General features: G+C 36.6%; 1 protein-coding gene across 2 annotated transcripts in view; it reads left to right on the top strand.

Moving 5' to 3' along the window:
* The window catches only part of ITFG1 (integrin alpha FG-GAP repeat containing 1), a 74,585-nt gene that overhangs the window by 30,123 nt on the left and 23,219 nt on the right, over positions 1 to 21,243 (top strand). For both annotated transcript variants that reach the window (XM_064160329.1, XM_064160328.1), the window contains exons 9-12: positions 3,440 to 3,534; positions 10,749 to 10,921; positions 17,285 to 17,435; positions 17,900 to 18,008. In XM_064160329.1, the coding sequence (XP_064016399.1) occupies positions 3,440 to 3,534; positions 10,749 to 10,921; positions 17,285 to 17,435; positions 17,900 to 18,008 (528 nt within the window). The remainder of the gene's footprint in view (positions 1 to 3,439; positions 3,535 to 10,748; positions 10,922 to 17,284; positions 17,436 to 17,899; positions 18,009 to 21,243) is intronic.

Below are 21,243 nucleotides of genomic sequence, written 5' to 3'. Positions count from 1 at the left end.
ATTTCAAATGAAAGGCTCATGAGAAAGGAGAATGAGTACTTTGCACAGCCCTGAGGGAGAGATGTGAGCAAGCTATGTGTATGGCGAAATAAAAAGCATATAAATCTTCATTAGCATGTAGCGTATTAAACAAGATGTGCCTTATATTATTTGGACTTCAAATTAACAGCAAGGAAAACTGACTTGGCTACATTGTTGAGGGCATTTTTTTTTCATCACCCTTTTGAAGGGTTCTGAGAAGACTGCACTGACAGAAGGTCTGTAGTAACACAGGGACTACAGGAATTTTAGACTATAAATTCAGAAAAGAGAACAGTAGGTTCGCAAGGCATTAGAAGTTAGTGGTGTATGAGGTGTCTTGCTTTTCTGCAGCATCAGATTCCAGTTTATGAAAGCTAGACTGTTCTCATGATCTTAGCCTGCATAGTTAGCTTCTTTATATTTTCCAGAGAACAATTTATTTTAACAGCACTGTAGTAAGTTACAATCAATTGAAAAACAAGAATGAAATCAGCTTTATAAATGAGCAGAAGTACATTTACTCTGCAGCAGAACTACGCAGCTGTTCAAGGTGAAAATATTTTAATCATATGCTCACCAAAGCTGTTTTGCTTTTCAGAATTACAGCTTGATCTTGCTGTATAGGTTTTGTATTCATGGCTTTTCTTTGAGATACAATGAACAAGCAGTTCTAAGTAATGATTCTCTCGTGAGTCCTAGATGGTGTAAGACTGCTAATTTTGTCTTTATGTATTTTGACATAAGTACAGATTTTCAGCTGATGACTATGTGGGACTGTTCTTTTCTTAGCCTTTTCCATTGCCTTTAGAGCTTGATCTTTATTAACTGTGTAGTGCTTTAGTTTCACAGTCAAGCTAGAATCGTGTTGAGAACATGCTAGCTAAGTTTTTTACTTGTAAGGCAAACATGCTGTGAGTTGAGTGGTGCTACCAAAGGACATTTGGAACCTGGGGTATGTTCAGCTATATCTAGTGCTACAAATTACATTGAAATTGCAAGGATAACCTTGAGGCTTCCTGAATTTTGGGCTAAGATTGTTCAAAATCTGCACAGTAATAGAAAGATAGATTAATAGATCCTAGAAGCTAGGTGAAGACTAAGAATCTCTAGAAATGGATTTCCGAGGTAGACCGAGGCTCTTAGGGGAAGGTTTTTTAGGTCCTGGGCTTTTTAAACAAAGGTTGATGCAAGATTTTAACTTCAATAAATTATGCTACAGTTTTAGTCAGTAGTCAGGTGGGGTTTGTTCTTACTCTTCTTTTTGTCAAAACCAGTAACTGCTGCTGTTTATTTATAAAGTCTGTTACCTTTTTTGACAGTCTCTGTTTTTTCTTCAGAAAATTGCTTTTGATCAAATAACCTTGACAGTAAAAGATAGATCTGTACATTGCAACATGTCCATCAGAAATAAGAAACGATATTATGACAGAGATGAAGACTGTTGGGTTTTCCTTCAATTGTTTGCTAGTTTTCTGTAATAGTGTTTAACTGTAATACAGTTGTTAAACTACTCCACTACATGTTCTTTTCTTTCATTGATGTCCTATTTCTAGCTATTTTCTCATAGTTGGCGCCCATTAGATGGCTTTTCAGTTCAACATTTACATTGCCTGCTCTATAGTCTGAATATTTACCCAATCCTTTCTTTTAGGTGAAATATACTAAGTTATGACAGTGAGTGGAATAAAGCTATAAAATAAGTGCCCATTATCATATATACTGTACATGTTACCAATCAGTTGGAAGGTTAGATGCTTTAATTGTTCCAGCTTTCTATAGTTCTATTCATCTTGGTCATTGTGTTTGTCAGCAGTAATTCAATTGAAGCCCACAGCTTATACCACTCCAAAGTAAAATTGTCATATTATAGAGCCATATAAAATGGATCAAATTTTGTTTCATTCAGTGAACTTGTACTTTTTCTTGAACATTTGCATATGTAAAGTGGTGGCTTATGTGAAAGTTCCATCTTTCTTACTGCCTTCTTATAGTTTCATTATTCCTCAAAGCTAGGTAGGTTGTTTTTATCAATATGGTGCAGTACTAGTGAACATTAATTACTAGGTCTGTCAAACTGAGTGATCAGTGTAACAAGATGAATGTTCACAATTGAAGTAGAACCAAACTTTTTATATTCTTCTCTGCTCTGTAAGCATAATTTAAAATGAGAATATCTTTGTCTTTGTCCCTTTATAACAAAGAGTTAGGAAAGAGTTAGTATTTGAAGGTTCTTTGGCCTCATGTATTATTGAAAGTCTTCTAAAATTACTTCATAATGAAACTTCTGTAGAAATGTGATTAAAAGATTAGGGCTTAATTTAAATTTTAGATTCAGAAAATACATCCCTGCAACTCAGTTCTGTTATAGCAAACCCTTCAATATTTCCATAGTTAATAATTTGTTAATAAAACCTTTTCTCCTATTCTCAGTCCAGAAAAATCTATTTTCTTATGTAAGTAAAAATCTGGTAAGTAACATAGAATCATAGAATGGTCTTGAGTTGGAAGGGCCCTCCAAAGGTCCATCTAGTCCAGCCCCCTCTGCAGTAAGCAGTGGCATTCTTAAGTAGATCAAGTTTCCCAGAGCCCTGTCAAGCCTCACCTTGAATATCCCAAACACCATTACACACTATGTAGAGGACAGCTGAGTGATCCGGCCCAGTCAGCAGGGGTTTACAAAAGGCATGTTCTGCCTCGTGAACCAGATCTCCTATGACAAGATGACCCGACTGTTGGATGAGGGAAAGGCTGTGGATCTTGGGTACCTAGACATTCAAAAAGCTTTTGACACTGTCCCCTACAGAATTCTCATGGACAAACTGGGGGCTCATGGCTTAGATGAGCACACGCTCTGCCAGACAGAGCACTGGCTGGATGAACAGGCCCACCGAGTGGTGGTCAGTGGAGTTAAATCCAGCTGGCAACTGGTCACAAGCGGTGTTTCTCAGCAATTTATAAGCCATTGTATTTGTCAGCTTCCCAGTGTTGTTTTCTGTCTTATGTAATAGATCACTGTATTACATTGTGCACTCATGCGTATTAGGAGTTTGGAACATTAAATGTTTAGATGGTGGCTTTGTGATGATGGATTTGTAGAAAAGGTAATTTCCTTCCCAACTAAACACAGGGATTAAGTGAACTATATAAGTACTTTTCCTTCTAAACATATCATATTATATTCTGAAGTAAAGTGTAACATTTTCTCTGTATTATGGCTCAAGATGAAAATACATCAACACAGAGTATCTTCAAATAAAAGACCTAGATTATATTATTCAGAATTTAGAATAGATCAAGTTTATCTCATGTACTTTGTTTTTTTTTTTTCAAATGTGAAAGAGTTGACTATTTCTCGCAAACAGGGATTCTGTTTTTTGCAAATAAAGAGCTGACAGTCTTTTACTTCTCCTTGACACAGATGGAGATGGACAAAGTGAACATTTATTACCTGTCTGTGAAGACACAACGTGTCAAAAAAGTGCCATCTACTTAACTAAGCGAGGAATGGATCAGGTATTGTGAGTTTGCATGGGGATCGTTGGAAAAACACAGCCTTGGAGCCTGGTTCAGCAGTAGCCAAAACACTGGTGTGTTACCAACACCCAGATGCAGCACTGCAAAACACAGCACTAAAAAGATGATTTGGGGAGAATTAACTGCAGCTCAGCCAAACCCAGTACAATTCCTTGTCTAAAAAAGATAGCTGTTTGGTGAAAGAGGTTGCATAGCTAGGATTCTCTCTAATGGATAATTCTGCTCAAGACAATTATGTATGTTTCCAATGCATCACTTCTGGTTTTTTATTGCAAAACACTGTATTCTAAGCACCTAACTGCTCTAGCACAAGACAAAAAACAAGGTTTGTGTTGACAATTGGGAACACATCTAATCAATTGAAATAAGCTTCCTCAGGGTAAATTAGGGTGTTCTTGTACAGTTAAATATGTGTGCATACACATGCACATGCACCAATTCAAACTATCTCACACCTCTTAAATCTTATTTCTATTGAGTGCTTGATTGTAATCAAATGAATTTTAGAATGTTGTACGAGGACTTGTTTAGGCTATGTGTCTTCAGAATTGGGGGGGATTAACTCTTTCAGCTTCATTTGTTCATGACACTATCTGTTTTAAGAGACATGGTCATAATTCATGTAATAGATCACTGTAGAGTCATTTTGAAGTGTGTGATCAATTGTTTTAAGTGCTAACAGTGCCCTGCTTTTAAAAAAGTTACATCTTAACAATAAATTAATGTTTGATGCCTTCATAAATGTTTTTACTAAATTAATATTTAGCAATGTGAACCTGAAAGCCAGGGTGACCTATAAAATACTACTTGGTTATAGTTGACAGCAAAACCCACTTTAGTGTGCTCACAGAAATTTATAATGTAGGCTATATGTGTTTCTGATGAAGTTATGAATTATTGATTATTCTTTTACTGGCAAATTAAAACCAACAGTTTTTTTCTGTAAGTGGTACCCTCTCTGGTCTGTGTTTCAGAATTTATAGGTGAACCTACTGTTTGCTGAAGGAACAGCACATATTTTGATGAGGTGCTTCTTGGTACCGTCTGCAGCCCAAGTTTTTAGTGCATATATTCTCAAAGAATGAGAATTTTTAGTACACAGGCTATAACATACTTTCCTACTAGTGAGAAAATAACTCTGTACTGGAAAGGAAAGTGTGCAGTTACCAGTCAGTTAAGGAAACATAACTAGGACGGAATATACCATCTGTGCTAGAAAGAGTAAGACTCTCTAAATTTGGTTATGTATCTCTTTCACGCTTCCAGTCGTGGCATCTGTGTTCTCAGAAATGCACGTTTTCCTGTGCATGCTGCCTTTGTGGCTTGCTACGTTAATCCCCTGTGGATGCGGAAAAGAGACAATGGATTATGGTGTTGCTGGAAACAGTGAAACAGAGTTTGATTTGCAGGTCACGGCCTTTATGTAATGCAAGCGGATGCTCAATTCATGGTACTTGCATTGCTCCCTGGTCAAAAGGGAGAGCACAATAAGCATGTTACAGTGGTTATATTGCTGTAATGGGCTGCTTACATTTCACTGTTGAGTAGCTGGGGTGCTTTCATGTATAAAGATAATTGCTATTTAGTTCTAAATTTAGTTCCTTACTCTTGGTGATATAAGAGGTAAAAGACATTTAAGTTTTTCTGCTCAAGTAAATTTATTCTCAATGCAAGTAACTTTATCGTGGAAAATCAACCATACTTAAGTAGTACGTACTATTGAGAGTTACTGAGCTGTTGCTTTAGAGTAGTGGAGGACTGGGTGGTGTGCTGAAGAAAAGTTCTTTTATCTGTTGTTCATGGTATGTTTCTGGAAGGAAGTGATGCAATGATGACAGAAGGAGGTGTGGATCAGTTTGCATAATACTCATTTTTTCTGAAGTAAAGTCTTTTATTATCATAGAATCAACCAGGTTGGAAGCAATCTCCAAGATTATCCAGTCCAACCTGCTCTGAAGTAATACTGCACATGAACATTCATTCTGTTCCCTTCATTGAATTTTTTTGAGGTCAACCATTTAATTACAGATACATAAGATTTCTAACATGCCACTTTTGATACCCATCAGTATGTTTGGGGTTTTATACTTTATTTAGCTATTTCACTGGATGGTTTCAATGTTTAAATAATTTGCAAGGTATTGATACTTAGGTTAAAAATCAGCAGTGAAATATTAGCACTTTATTTCTGAAAGTGAGGAATCCAACAGATTTTTACACTATTAGGGAAAAGATACTAAAAATTGAGTTACCTAGAAACTTTAAAGCATATGTCCCTGCGTATTTTTAGAATGACTTTTTAATTAGAAATGACAGTATCAAATGGTGTGCAATAACGTGACTTGTTCTGGCTTAACCTTTTAAAGAATGACATCGAGAATATTCTTACATTGCACTGTTAGACTCATCTAGAGGTGACAGAGTTTTTTCCTTCTCAAGTATTTTATCTTTTTCATTCTGAAACAGTGAACAGTAGTGTTTTCATTCACGTGCCTGCAGTCTTTCCCATGCGTTGCATGTTTCCTTGAGGTAGAAAATTATTCAAACATGTTATCTCACATGTTTGGAAGTGAAATGTTTTAACTTCACTGAACTTGGTCATTGTAAGATCAGATGATGCAGCTTCTGAGCTTTGATTGAGTAAATCTTCAAGAGACATGCTAAATATGAATATTATGGCAACAGACTGGGAATAATTCCTTTTATTTAATTGATTTACAGTTTGAGAGAAAGAATAATGAGCCCTCGTGCTGCAGAGCATATTTCAAAAAGGGAATGGTGTCCTTTCTGGATGAGAAGATAATTTAAGGGGATCTATGGGAAACTGAGAGATTGCAAGTCTTATTGTTGAAAACAAATGAGATGCTATATGTCCATTATCTCTCTTAAATTTTTGCTGTAGGGTTTTGATTTTGTTTTATTTAAGACTATAGCAAAAAATTTACCGTCTTAAAAAAAGTTAATTTAAAGTCTGTGGCAACTGGACCTGGTTCTGTCCTTCTTCCTTGTTGTGAGATTTGATGAAAGCAAATCAAAAAGACTGAGTGCAGTCCATAGTAGCATAAGATGCATTGGAATGAAATACATCACAGCTAGCAAGAAACATCTGTGAAGTCTGTGGTTCTAAAACTGCTGTGGAGAGGCATGCAATGGCATGTCAGGCTTTGGAGTTGTTCTTGTAAGATCTTGTTTAGTGTCTGTCAGTCTAAAGTATCTTTCTCTTTATGTCTTTGGCACAGCTGAATATGAACTGGAAAGACAGGCAGATCTAGGAGAATTAGTTCAAGGATGATCCTTCACCATGGTTTTTAGTGTATTTAATCTTTATAAAGGTTAGAAGTATCTCACATAGATTTTATTCTTTTGGATGATGGAGCAAAAGTAAAAGCCAACAAAATACGTATGAATGACTTAAGGAGATGCAGACCTACTGAAATTGTTAACGAATGTGAATGTTTCCATAGCAACAGAGGAATTGCTGTCAGAACTGAAGTAGAATCTCATACGCAGTTTCAGGTTGTGGCAGGTGTAAGGATACCTCCATACTTCTTTAAGTTCACTTGCAACAGCTACAGACTAATCTGCTCACTGGTTTAGATCTCTCATCTGGATTCTGAAAATTAGACTGAGTTCTGCCTGAAAAATATTTTGAAGCACAGGCACTGTTTATTATAGAAACTGTAGATAGTAGGATATTCTCAGACATAACTGATTTTCTTATACTGAATACTGTGTACAAGTGTATTTTTTCATTTGTTTTCTGAGGCAAACAGTATTATTTCAGTGGGTTTTTGGCCATACTTTAAAAATCGAGATGCGTTAAGCCCACACTTAGATCTTAAAGACCTGTTAGCAGGTTATAGAATGAGAGAAGTGCCTTTCAGAATGTGGACTCTGAAAGAAATCAGCTTTTTTTGTGAGTTATGTGGAGAGAATGCAAGTAGCTTTATTTTTTTCTCAGGTGCCCAAGATCTTTTTCTAAATGAAAAAGCGTTCTTTTTTCTGCTTGTTGAAAAACAATTTATGTGAAGAGTTTAAAAGGAATATTTCAAACATTTAAATAAAGATGGTTTTCTTATTTTAGCCCACAAAATCATTCAAACTGAAGGAGTAGAGATATATATTGAAATGTTTTAATTAATGATATTAGTGGTGCTATGCAATGGAATTTAACAGAAAGGGAAGAAGTACACCTTTGATTTCTCTGAATTTTGTGTGTTCACTTTCTTTTTTTAGATATCCTCATTCTGTTTTTCAATCCATCTTTTTCATCTGAGCTAGGTAACAGAAATCGTATGATCAGAAAAACACAAAAAATAGCTTTGTGTGTCCTCATTATACCCACTTAGAGTGGAAACAAAAGAATTATCTATTTCCTATTAAACTACTAACAGCAAGCATGAAGCTTGAAGTAATTGTACAGCAGTAGTAGGAGATTCATATTATTGACATATATATTTTCATTTTTCTCTCTGTACTGAGATATATGTCCTTAGGCACATGAACAATCAATCTTGTGCTTCGTTGCACAGTGCTGCTCTTTATAATAGAAATGCACAGAATGAATTTCACCAAAAGCATGGATTACTCTGATTGTAAACTGTCAGAGTAAGTTATGTATGGTGCTAGAGTGTGCCCTGGTTACATGTTGAACAAGACTGATTTTGAAGTGTTCTACAATGGCTGTTGCCTTGGTCTCACAAGTGGTTCAGTGGGACAGATGAATCATCCCACTGTGCATCCATCTACTTTGCCTTGCTGTGCACAGTGATAATGGCTGGTTGTTAGCAATAGGGGAAGCTTTTCTTTTGTTCACCTATTGCTTTATATCTCTGCATTTAGTTGCAGACCTTATGATAGTAAAATTCCTTTATATGAATCACTCAATCACTTTGAGTAGAGTTAAAACAGAGTACAAATTGGCATTTGAGCCTAAAAATGATTTTTTAAATTTTGCTGCTTTAAAATAGTGTTGCCATACATGGGAACATTTAGAAAGTATATGATGGATATAATTGGATTTCATTGCAGTGACTGCGTGAATGATGTAAAGCGTGAAGCATGTAAAGCAAGAACTATATTATATTTCATGGTGCTGATTTCAATCAGTATTTTTGGAAATTCATTATTTTGCAGTATTATTGTTTCATCTGTCTTTTGCATGAGAAATAAGTGGGAAGAAATCTAACCCTTCAAAAATTTCCCTCAGGTTGAGTCTCTCTTTTTTTCTAAAACTTCAGCAGCTATCAGTAACTGAACAGACATGCATATGGGAGGGTGGGGCTGGGGGGATGTGAGGATCAACTTTTGAGTTTTCATCAAGAGTGTTGTGGCTCAGTTCAAATGTCAGCACTTACACAAGCAGGCATACAGTATGTGCAATATCTGGCAGAACTGTTCCAGGCTTCTAGGCCATCTGTGATATCCAAGATTGACCTTAGTGCACTTGATAAGTAATTTCAGGGGCTTCTCTAAATATGCACGTGGTTGTATGTCATCTCAAAGGACCAGCCCATGTGTCACGAGCAGTTGCTGCAGGAGAGTTGTTGACTGCTGAACTGTGTTAGTAAAGGAGTCTCTCCACAGGAGGAAATGATGCTGTCAGGGTTCTCATTCTGGTTCCTGAAACAGCTAAATTAAGGCTTAGATGAGAGACCTTTAAGATGCTGCTAAGTGCTTTTTATGTTGATGACAGTGGTCTTTAAATATGGTACCCTTCTGTCCTTTTGAAGGTATTGTCAGATAGTTGACATACAGAATTTCTTCTGGCTTTAAAAATGGCACTGGATTTTTCTGTAGTACTGGCATTAACCCTGGTACTTCAGCTTCATACCAGTTTCTGAAATTACTTTGATTTTAATTAAGATAAATTCCTATTTAGCACCTCTGCAGCACTTTATGGAAAGTAAGTGCAGATATGTTCTATTTCTTTTCCTGGAGAAATTATACTTTGCATTTCTTTTGTACTTTCCATTTGATACTCTAATCTTAATATCTTATCAAACAGTTCAGTATCTGGTGCTGCTGGGGAGAAAGGAGGGGAATTGAAGCTCTTGAACTTCTAAATATCCATGAGTAATAGAATCATTCAAGCTGAAATGAACCTTAGGAGTTGCAGCCTCCTGCTTCAAGCAGGGATGATACTGAATTCAAACTGCATTGTTTAGAGCTTTGTCCGGTCAACCTTTGAAAACTTTGCAAAGATTCTGCAAATTCTCAGGGCCTCTTTCCTAGTCTAATTTGTTTGTTTATCTCTAGTTGGAACCTCCCTTTTGTCAGTTGTGACCACTGTCTTGTAGTTCTGCCATGTATCTCAATAAAGAGCTTGCTTCATCTTCTCAGATATGTCCTTGCAGGAATTGGGAGTCTGCTACTTAGTTCCCCCTAAAACTTCTATTCTCTAGGCTGATGAAGGCCTAGGCTCTTAGCCTGTCTTTTGAGTAAATATTGAATACCTGGCCATCTTGATGAACCTCCTCTAAATACACTCAGTATTGTCAAGTCTTTCTTGAACTGTGGGGCACAAAACTGGACACAGAATCCAGATGCAAACTAGCAAGTGCTGAATAAATAGAAAAAAGTCACTCTCCTCAATCAGCAGGAGTAAGGTAGCAGTTCTGGTGCAGAAATGCTGTTTGGCTCTCACAGGTGCCACACTCAGCTTTAGCTTACTGTTCACCAGCACCCACAGAGTTTTTCAAGGATAGCTGCTATGTTGCTGGTCAGTCTCCAGCCTGCACTATTGCAAGGCTTTACTGCCATATGTGGGACTTTGTCTGCTGATTGTTATAAGGCTCTGGTTGCCCAGTCTTGTTTTCCTAGGTCCCATCCTGATTAAAACAAAGAGACTCAGGATCTCAAGGCCCTGATGGTTTGGGTTTACCCACAGATTCCAGGCAAGCCTGAATTTTAGTAAATTTCTTTACTATCTCCATGCACTGGACACAGGTCCTTCATTCTTACAACCTTTTGTTGGGGAAGTTTTGTTGTGAAGTAATTTAATGTAGGAATAATAATTTCAAACTTTTTTTGATGACAAAATTAAGTAGTCCTTATATTCTCTTGGGAAATTTATAAATGGTTAAGAACCTGGGCGCAGTGAAGAAATGTCATCTGGTTTAAATACAGTTATGTTGTTGAAATAAATAAAATGGCTTTCCTTACCTAGCTGTTCTTTTTTGTTTTATCTGCAGTGGATTCCAGTCTTACAAGACTTCAGAAATAAAGACACACTCTGGGGCTTCGTACCATATGAAAATGACCAATCTTCAAGAGAGGTTTCATTTCCAATTACGCTTCATATTGGAGATTACAATATGGATGGCTACCCAGATGCTCTGGCTATACTAAAGAACACATCTGGAAGGTGAAGTATATGCAAACCTAAAAATAATGACTATCAAATGCATGTCCAATTATCAGTCATAAAAATTACTATTTTTAATGCATCTTAATGCATCTCTTATTCATTTTATTAAGTGGGCAAGACTTTTAATCTCTCTTAATAAGTATGTTCCTTTTAAAATAGGATGCATTTGCATGCTCTGTTCAGAATTGTATAGACTCCACATGGGACTCTTGGTAGGGAATTGCACTGAGGAGTGGAGCATGAAGTACTAAGTTTCTCCAAGGTTGCAGGAGCTGATGATCTCTTCCCTTCCTTTCCCAAATAATTTTCTGTAAATTCCAAGCTTCAACTTTCAGTGTTGGTAGTAACACCACCCTGATGAGAGTTGATGAACTTGTTCCATACTGTCACATAGAGTGAACTGGTGACTGCTCAAAAAATGCAGTTGTGTTTTGCCCCTTTGGAGGAGCAAGATTGTTAGATACACCTTACCAGCGATTGATATTGTCCAAATGTAACTGAAATAAATCAACATCCACTCCTTCACCCTCAAAAACTAGAAGCTTCTAAAGTTTCCCATTAAATTTGCAAGTGTAGTATTTCTCCTTGGGTTGAGTGGCATTTTTTTTCCATCTTTACTTGCTTTCTCAATAGTTTGTTTTGCTGCCATCTGGTTTTATGTCAGAGAGGGCATGTGGTGATGCTTACAGGGACACTCTTGTACATTGAGAAGTTAGTGATCTGCATAATAGTTGACCTGAGTAGGAGCATACCTGTGCTGTTCTGCACATACCTCTTGGCTGCAGGATAAACTTAGCCAGCTAATTGTAACGGAGAAGCCTGTAGGCAACTCCCACTTGGCACCTGGTGGTGATACCACTGGCATGCCCTTGTCTTTACCTTGAAGTGAAGCTGCACATTTTCATGAGAAGATCATTTTGTTTGACAGTAGAAATGATTGACTAGAGTTGGTTACTACTAAGAAAAAAAAATTAAAAGCTCTAGAGACCATAATACCAGTGAACATCACTGCAGACAGTATATGTGCAGCATGCTGTGGCCCAATTAGAGGTCTGCCTGACTGGGTTTTCCAGTATCTGAAGAGATGTAAGATCATCTGTGCTATTCCTTTTTTCTTCTTCATATCACCACTTGTAAAAAGTATTTTAATCAATATCTTACGAAGTCACAGCATCCTCCTTACTGGATCTGTGACAAATGCTTGCATTAGTGCATTACAAAACGAAAGACATTTCTTACTTATTATCTTCTCTGTATTTGTTATCTTCTTCTGGATGGTATTTTATATGACTTCAGCTGCAGGTTCATAATTTGAATTAGTACTCAGTGAGAAAAAGAACCGAGGAGCTCACTTGGGTGCTTAAAACCATATACAGGCAGAATTTAGATGCTGAAGTCAAAAGTCAGTTCTTCTACTGGTTGTCTAAACATGAGTCACTTACTGACATTTTTGTGTTACAACTCTTTGGATACTGACACATACCTAGAAATGACCTAGTCTGAAGAGTTAATGCGCTTGTATTCAGCCTACGTGATGTGATTCAGAGACAAGGCAATAAGCATCTGAGCTCTGTCTCTGTACCTCTGAGCTTTAAAACAACTAGCACAGCAGCTGTTTATATTCAGAGATGGCAGAGGAAAAGGAGGCAATGCAGTTACTTCCCTGAACTTGCACAAGCGAAATTAAAGCACTGGGACCCTGAACATTTTGTTGGTTGTTGGCCTCTTCTGTTCAGCAGTCGTTGAATTAAGACTGCAAACAGCCTAGAACCAAAATCTTTCCTTTTCAGTGGAAATGCTATGACATCTAAACCATAAAGTTGTTCTTGCCTTTGCTTTTACGTAAGCCCCACAACTCTTATCATTTGACCTGTGATATAAGCAATCTTTTAGTGTGCGTCCTGATAGCTAGTATGCTTCAGAAGGACTTCCTGAAGATTTATCGGGTTCAGAAGTTTATGTGAAGTTATTTTATCTCCTAAGTTTCTTAGGAGTCTTTGTTCTCTGGCCGGTGTACAATTATGGCAGAGTAATAAATGAAAACTGTAAATAGTTACTCATGTAAAAGCTCTGGCAGATACATATTGCAACTAATTCCTGTGATACATTTTTATCTCTTTATTTTCATTGCTTCTGAAATGGTTTATTCAGTTGAGTGCATCTTTAAAATTATTCTGAAACTGGACTTCAAATTCAAGTGACACAGTGTGACATAAGGACTGAAGGTACTAGCAGATGATTTGGCAAGTTATTAAAAGGGAAGTTCAGGGAGATGGGCAAGACTAGACCAAAAAGGAAAAAAAAAGCATAAACTAAAAATCAAGAAATTCATTGTGTGTAACTGTGTATTTCCAGGATTTGTAGAAAAGTCATGGAAAAAGACTGCTTGTACTTTGGGATGGGAACAGAAGTTGCATTTTTTGCACCGACTATGAAATGTCCTTAGCAGAGTAGTATTGATTCATTGGTTCTGAGGCACTTCAGCAAATCATTTCTTTTAAAACGTGTAACTGGGTCACAGAGTGGAGAGAATTAAAACAGTGTGGGAATGAAAAGCTTTTCTTAAATTAGAGCAAGTTAAAATTAAAACCTTACTTAATTGATTTTAAACACTTCTGGATCAAGCTGTTTGTTTCTCTGAAGCCTTTCATCCTACATCTACAGATCTAATTTCAATAATTGATTACTGTGATTAAATGATAAAAGCATTTTTGTAAACTCTTGACCTTCATCTGTCCTATAGTCTAGGAAAGCTGTTTTGTAGATGCTGTCTGTAACTTAAAGAAAATAAAGGAAACAGAAACCATTTTATCCATTTGAAAAGATACATAATAATGGAAGAATGTGATTAAAATCAATTAAGTGCTTTAGCGTCAAATGCTTAAAACTACCTATGAAACACTGAAATAGAGATGATAGTAAGGAATAACATTAGGTTATTGTCCTTCTAGGTAAGTCAAGAAAATGGATAGTAGTTTCAAATATTCTTAGAACTGCTGTAAGATTTCACTGCTTCATTTCCCACCATATCCTTTTGATTTCAAATAACAGTGTGTAATGTGCTGACAGTATGAAGACAGTCCTTAACAGCAACTGCCCAAAAAAAGTAATCCCACTTGTGTTTGCAAGTGTGATGGTTTGAACACAGAAAATAAATTCCAGTACTGAAAGATGCTAAACTCGGTCTCTTTTTACATATTTATCTGTCCATTATGAATTCTTGTAACTGCTGATTCGAGTCAGAGCTTGTACATTAGAATTCAAGTCCATAGATTTTTCTTCAGGCTAGATAGATAATTTTTCTTCCCTCTAGTTATGACTGTATTAGAAATTGTGTATGTATACAGAATAATGATAGGTAAGGAGATTTTATCAGTAATTATTAATTGGTTCATCTCTACTTCTTGTTTAAATGTATTCATTCTCACATGCTGGTTTTAAACTGATTCTGATAATACTGCAAGTGTAAGTATTGCATGTGAGTCTATAAAGACCCATCTTTCTCCACCTAATTACAGGAAACAAATTTTGTTTAACTGCTTGTTTCCAAATTAAACACTATTAATTGGTATCTTGCATTGCAAATGTAATCTAAGGATTTTTTTAGCTATGCTTTTATCTAAAGGGAATGTTTTTTGCTGGTAAAATTGAGACTACAGTATCTGTCCCTGATATTGGTGGTAAATAACAGTAAAGACTGAAACTTGGAGATAACAAACAACTAGGTATTAACAAATAATTGAATGAAAAACTTCTGTAATACACTTTTAAAAAGTCTTACAGGTATTGAGCCTTGGGTTTAATTTCATGGCTATGCATTTTTCCTGATATGCATATACTTGAAAAAGGATTCTTGTTTGACCAAGTCATTATTATTAGTCACTTGTCAGGCATAAGATTGGATAGAATACTTCTTTTAAATGTAGGATTGATGAGCACTGTGTCATTGAGCTAATCTCAAAAACCAAAGGCAAATTCAATTATTCTGAATGTCTGGAATAAGATATTACTCATTTAGATGTTCCCTGTATAACTGTGAATGAACTTGATAGACCTCAGGAGCTCTGCCAGGAAAGAGCTGAACAGCCAAGGAAGCAGCAAACAGCTGATTCCTCCTCCCTTTGCAAACAGTAAGGCGCTACTGCTGTCCCTGTTGCTGCAGAAGTAGATGAAAGTTTAAAGCACTGAGGCTGTATCTTTACATGGATGTGAGGAAGGCAGCAAGTATGTTGGGCTTTGTGGGGTTTTACGGTCTTTTCTTAAGAGATCAAGGGCTGAAGATGTATGAGGGAAAATAATATCCACTCAATGTCAATCAAAACAGGAGCAACTGTTTACACATGAGTAAAGACATCAGAAATGAGTATTTTCAGCAGAAACTACTAATATTTTACAAGTCTGTTTTAGTTGGCTTATGCTGTTCAGATAGTAATGGCAGGATACATCATTTTTCATTTTGGCCAGAAACATGAGGAAAGTTAAGAATCGGATCTGCAGCTCTACTACAACAGATGCTACTTGAAATTATACTCAAGAGTTGGACTAGAAGACCTTTGGAAGTCCTTCTAACCCAGACTATTCTGTGATTCTATGATCTTTCTTATCCCAGGAAAGGATATAAAAAAAGGTTCCTGTTGTAACATCTGTCTGATTATTTGCTAGGCTTGTAATTTGACTTGACCAATACTCTGTACATAGACTGTAATGCAAGCTTCAGAATCTTCCATCTTTTAAATAATTATCATCTAATCATTTCTGGCCATTTAAAATGTGAATTGAAAGACATTGTCTTTACCAGGATGACGCAAAAGAGAAACTGTAATCATTGCCTTGGCTCAGGTTATGTCACCTTACCTTGAAGTTTAATCTGATGTGGTACTTAATGTATTACATGAAATGAATATCAGCACTTAACAATTTCAGATCATGATTATAGGTTCTCAGATACAGATAATACAATATCTTAAGCATTGCGGATAACCTGGATTGGCTAGACACAAATTGAACATGCTTCTAACTGTGAAATAGTAAAAAGTGGGTTATTCATATTAGTCTGCAGTCAAATGCAGGCATATGGCAGAAGATTTTGAGGAAAGTGTTTAATATCTCATTTTAGTTCTGAAATGGGTGGAGCAAATCTTTGGATATTGTGGGATATGATTCTTATGAGTGGCAAATTGTCTGAAATACCCCATAGAAACAAAGAAACTCAAAAACACTTCTGAGAAAAAATGCTTGGGTGTGACTGCATCTGGAGGCACTGGATGCTGTTAAGATACAGGGAAGCATCACCCTCTGAAGTAGCAGTGTTGTTCAAGGTTGCAGTCAAGAAATGGGTTTTTGATTATTGCCCTAGGCTCTGACATGCTTAGCTAGCTTTACAGAACATTGTCTGCTCTATCTCCTGGCTCTTCCCCAGAAATAGAGTAGGAAACTTCATCTATTTCTATTGCCAAGGCAGTGATGGATTCTAGCAGGCTCCCAGGATACATACCTGCCAAAGAATCAGACTCTTAGTTGGTAAAGTCTCTCAGTTCCAGTGAGAGTGGTAATGTTACAGTATCAGAGACACTGTAAAATGCCATTAGTCATCAACATGCACATATGAACTGTCTGTCTCCCACTGACCAGTGGACATGTGTTAGATAAATTCTTTAGAAGGCAAATTTTGCTATACTAGACCTCTTGCTCTGTTTCACTATCACAGCCATTCTTCCTGCCCGTATTTGTTATGTGTTGGCAAATGCCAAATTTGGTCTGTCTTGTCCTATTTTCACTGTTCTAGTGGGTTGTATTTTGTGGTTTTTGCATTGCTTTGAAGCAATACAGCAATAGAGATTTGGTTTAATCTTTCAATTTGTTTAAAATGTCATGCAATGTGTAAGAAAATTTTATTAATGGAGCTAGAGTAGGAAGAAATTGTCATAAAATAATGAAAAAGCACTGACGCTTTAATGCTTAAACTGAAGGACTGTGGAGGGATTAAGGAAAATGGCAGATAAGTGCACTTGTTTCAGAATTAAGTGAGAACATACTCCATCTTATGAGTGGACAGTTAATGAAATAATTCCTGCTGTTTTGGACTAATTTATTGAGTGTAGTCTTTGGTTTAAATCAGGCATGACAGAACGATCATAATTCAGTCTGTAAAGTTAACATAAATGCTTATGGAGTTAAAGAATCCAATGGCTTTGTTTTTACTATATTTAACTTCATCAGACTTCAGTTATTAAAGTGCAGTCATGTTGTAATGTCTATTATTTAGACTATTTATGGCAAATAAGTTGGGGTTTATTTATATACACAAACACATATGTATATGGCTTTTTATGTATATGTATTTATGTCTATGTTTTACAGCAATCAGCAAGCATTTTTACTAGAAAACGTCCCGTGCAATAACCTAAGCTGCAAGAGTGTACGGCGCATGTTTAAAGTGTTTTGGGAGCTCTCAGATCTAAATCAAATCAAGGATGCAGTGGTAGCAACCTTCTTTGACATCTATGAAGACGTAAGTTCAACTCTTTGTTGTAGGAAAGAGCTTCTCTCTCTCTGTTGCTTTATTTGCTGGTGTGCCCTTAGCAGACTGCAGTGTAACAATGCTGGCTTTACAGTACACGGCAGGCAGTGCCTTTAGCTTGGGAAGTTTGTTCTTGAGATGCTCCCTGGAAGGTGAGCAGTCAGCAGCAGCCTATCACTGCCTGTGAGTTTGCTGACCCTCTGTATGCTCTATACCACCTGCCCTCTTCAGTGGCAAGAAAGGAACCATTTATCACATGTGTTGTCCTGTTAACTGTGAGTGGAGCACTCCGTCCTAAATGACCATCAATTAATAGAAGATACTGAAATTAGTAGCAAAGGTGAAAATTCAGTGCACAAAGGGTTTTGTTTTTTTTTTCATTTGTACCTCTAAGGGAATTCAGTTGCTAAGTTTAGAGTAAATAAGTATTCTAACATTTTTTTTTCTCCCTGTAGGGAATCTTGGATATCATTGTGCTAAGCAAAGGTTCCACCAACAAGGACTTTGCCATACATACTTTAAAAAATAACTTTGAAGCAGATGCTTATTTTGTTAAAGTTATTGGTAAGTTACCACTGTTTAATCAATTCAAAATAGGACATTGAGGAGAATATGACTATTTGAGCCCCTCTATATGATAAAATTATGGTCATACTCTATGTGTGATAAGTCTAGAAAAGACAAAAGAACATGGAAGATACTTGGCATTGCAGACATCTCTTGTTGCGGAGTTTGAACTTGGATAAGTTGAGTTTGTTTCATTTAAAAGGCTGGACATGAGGAGGAAGTTGTTCAGCATGAGAGTGGTGAGAGCCTGGAATGGCTTGCCCAGGGAGGTGGTTGAGGCCCCGTCCTTGTAAGTGTTTAAGGCCAGGCTGATCAAGGGTTGGGTGTCCCTGCCCATGGCAGGGGGGTTGCAACTAGGTGATACTTGTGGTCCCTTCCAACCTTGACTGATTCTATGATTTTTTTTTTTACAAGAAAGCATGTCTTATTTCAGTCATTCACTAGAGGAAGGGTAAATCTTTCCTATTATCCCGGACTTTTCTTTTTGCATCCAGTAAAATTCTAAAGACAGATACTGGGTTTTGAACTCATTTTTAGCTGGCTTCTGAAGTCACAGACTTACCGACATTAGAGATCCTGACAACTAGATGAAGAAATGATGTAGTATATGTAATTGTTTTTGAGGGAAGAGTTGGACTAGCTGAACTTGAGAGGCCACTTCTGTCAATACTTTGTACAATACCTTCACTTACCTGCTCACATAACTTAATGTCAATATCAAAATGGCATTAGATCTACACATCTATCCTTCAGTTCAGATTTTATTTTTTTCTAAATCTGCAATGTTATTGAAGATCTGGAGGAAGATTAGCTCTTAAATAACTAATTTGAGGGAAAATATCATTCTGCTTGCACATAGAAATAGGCGTACCATAGTGAGGCAGAAAGGAACCAGAACAAATTGCAGCGATATTGACTTGAAGGAACAAGCTTTCTTTGTCAACAATCACTGCATTTTATCCTGCCTATTTTGAGAAATCAAGGCAAGTGTAGTTATTTTCATCTATGCCTTGAGTGATTGCAGGATTTTCTTTTCAGCAGGGACTTTGGTCTTTCTTGCTATACTTCTGTCATATCCAGTCTCTTTTACTGGAGCGCTTTTCTATGTCATCTGGAAATGATACAGAATCTAGTGCAGAATGGGCTCTTTTTGTTTCAGTGATGACTGGTATGATGTATGTTTTGCTTACCCTATGTGATCTGTCCTGAGGGCCACTTTGTTTGCCTGTGTGAGTCAGTTTGGTGTCCTTAACCTAAAAGCACCACATGGCTCAAACCACATCTTACTGTGGATCACCACATGGCAAGGACATGGAAATTAAGATATTTGATTTAAAAGCCTAGAGTTACATTATTATATTTGTAATCAAGAGTTACTAGGTTCTCAGACTGCATGCCCTGCTTGTTCTTCAGCTGCAGAGGTGACCTTTGAGCTCATTGCTTGTGCCTTGAATTTTTGAGAATGAGAGGAAAAACGAGACTGTATATGAGCTTATGAGGACTAAGCTAAACAGGAACAACTAGAGGTTCACCTTCAAAAACTGTATTTGCCTTCATGTTATTTAAATGCATCTAATCCTTCTAAAGCACACATTTTGCATACCATACCTACTGCTGGGGGCTGGTACATTTGTTAATTCATCCTTAGCCTGAGCTTTATTCTTATCATGATATCCTATAATGATTTGTCATATTGATGGAAGCTTTCTTTTAAATAATAATATATATGGATAATGTAATTCACACAAGTGTGCAGAAAATCTTACACTTCACAAAGCTGTATTAGAATTACAATTGTGTGATACTTTCATGGGAAAAAGAGTCATTTGCAGCATGGTTTTTTATTCACTCTTTAAATCTATCTTTAAAATTGGGGCAAAGCTTTTTTTAGCATTTTTTTAGGGTGTATTTTTGCATAGGAACTCCAGGAAAGGGGAATTAATGAGTAGTCTAAAAATATTTTAACTGTCATACAGGGCTAAGTATTTCTAACAAAACATGCTTTGTTCTAGTCAGTGTGTCAGTAACTGCACTGAGTTTATTTGGCATATGGACAATGAGAACGGTTTTGCTTGTTTCAGCTGATATAAACGTGCTTGGTCAGATTATTTGTTCTAGCAGTGAAACTGAACAGCAAATTGCAGTGAGCTACTTTTGCATCAAAATGGGAAGAGTTATTTCCACTTGTATATACACACCTACTTATAAAATAACCTTCCAGCTTAAAACATTGTATTGGTAGATAAACAAATTCTGCTTTGTTACACCTTCATCTTACCTATCCAGGTATTTTTTTTTGCCTGCAGAAAAATACTAGGGGTTGGGTTTTTCTCTGTATTTGGAAGTTTCAACACTGTTAAATCTCAGGTTATCATTCTTTGCTTGTGATTCATGACAGTTGTTAGTATTTGCACACAAAATATCGGAAATGTTTCTTCACTAGAACAGTCCCATTTCTGACTCCAGTCAGAGTATTACACAATGATACTGTGGCCAAACACATTGTACCCCAAACTCTTCACAGCCTTAAAGTACATAGAAAATGTTTTCAAAACCTCCTGGTACAATGACCTGCCCTCAAATCTGATCCAAATCTTAATTTTTGCTATCTTCCACACTTGTTTCTCGGATACCGTAGTACTTGGCTTCAATATGGCCTGGTCTGTGCCCTCTTCCCTGCTCACAGCCTTTTTTGGGCTGCTGCTCAACCAAACTCTTGTCATTTGAAGTACAAATTTTGCATAAGAATGAAAGCTTGGGTTTGTGTGTGTGTTTTGTTGCTTGCATTGAAGGCACTTTAGTACTGATGTTCTAATACTGAATGTCACAGGATGTTCCAGGTCATCAGATAAATGGCTGTCATTGTCCATCATTTAGTTTATTACGAATAAGTGTTTAACAGATATTTCTGTAATTTAAATTATTTTGAAACTGGGTTTAAGCATGTAATGGAAGAATTGTGACAGTCTTTATATCTAAGGTAGCATTATACATAATAAATAGCTAATGGGATTTTTGTTTGTTACAGCTTTTGGAATTGCTCTAAATCAAGTTGTAAAACTATTCCTTGTATAGAAGGAAAAGTCTTTACTTACGTTTTAGCAGCAAAGCTGAATCTCTGTCAGTGTCTTAAATAGTTAGCAGTAAAGAATAACTAATAAAATATTGCTATTTAAAAAATGTTTTCATTTGGTATTGCTTTTACTGGCAACTCTGTCCATTTGAAGCTGGT

Source organism: Pogoniulus pusillus, chromosome 20 (genome assembly GCF_015220805.1).
Source record: "Pogoniulus pusillus isolate bPogPus1 chromosome 20, bPogPus1.pri, whole genome shotgun sequence".
Lineage (NCBI taxonomy): Eukaryota > Metazoa > Chordata > Aves > Piciformes > Lybiidae > Pogoniulus > Pogoniulus pusillus.
Note: the sequence above shows the minus strand (reverse complement) of the source record. Positions and strands in the feature narration are given on the sequence as shown.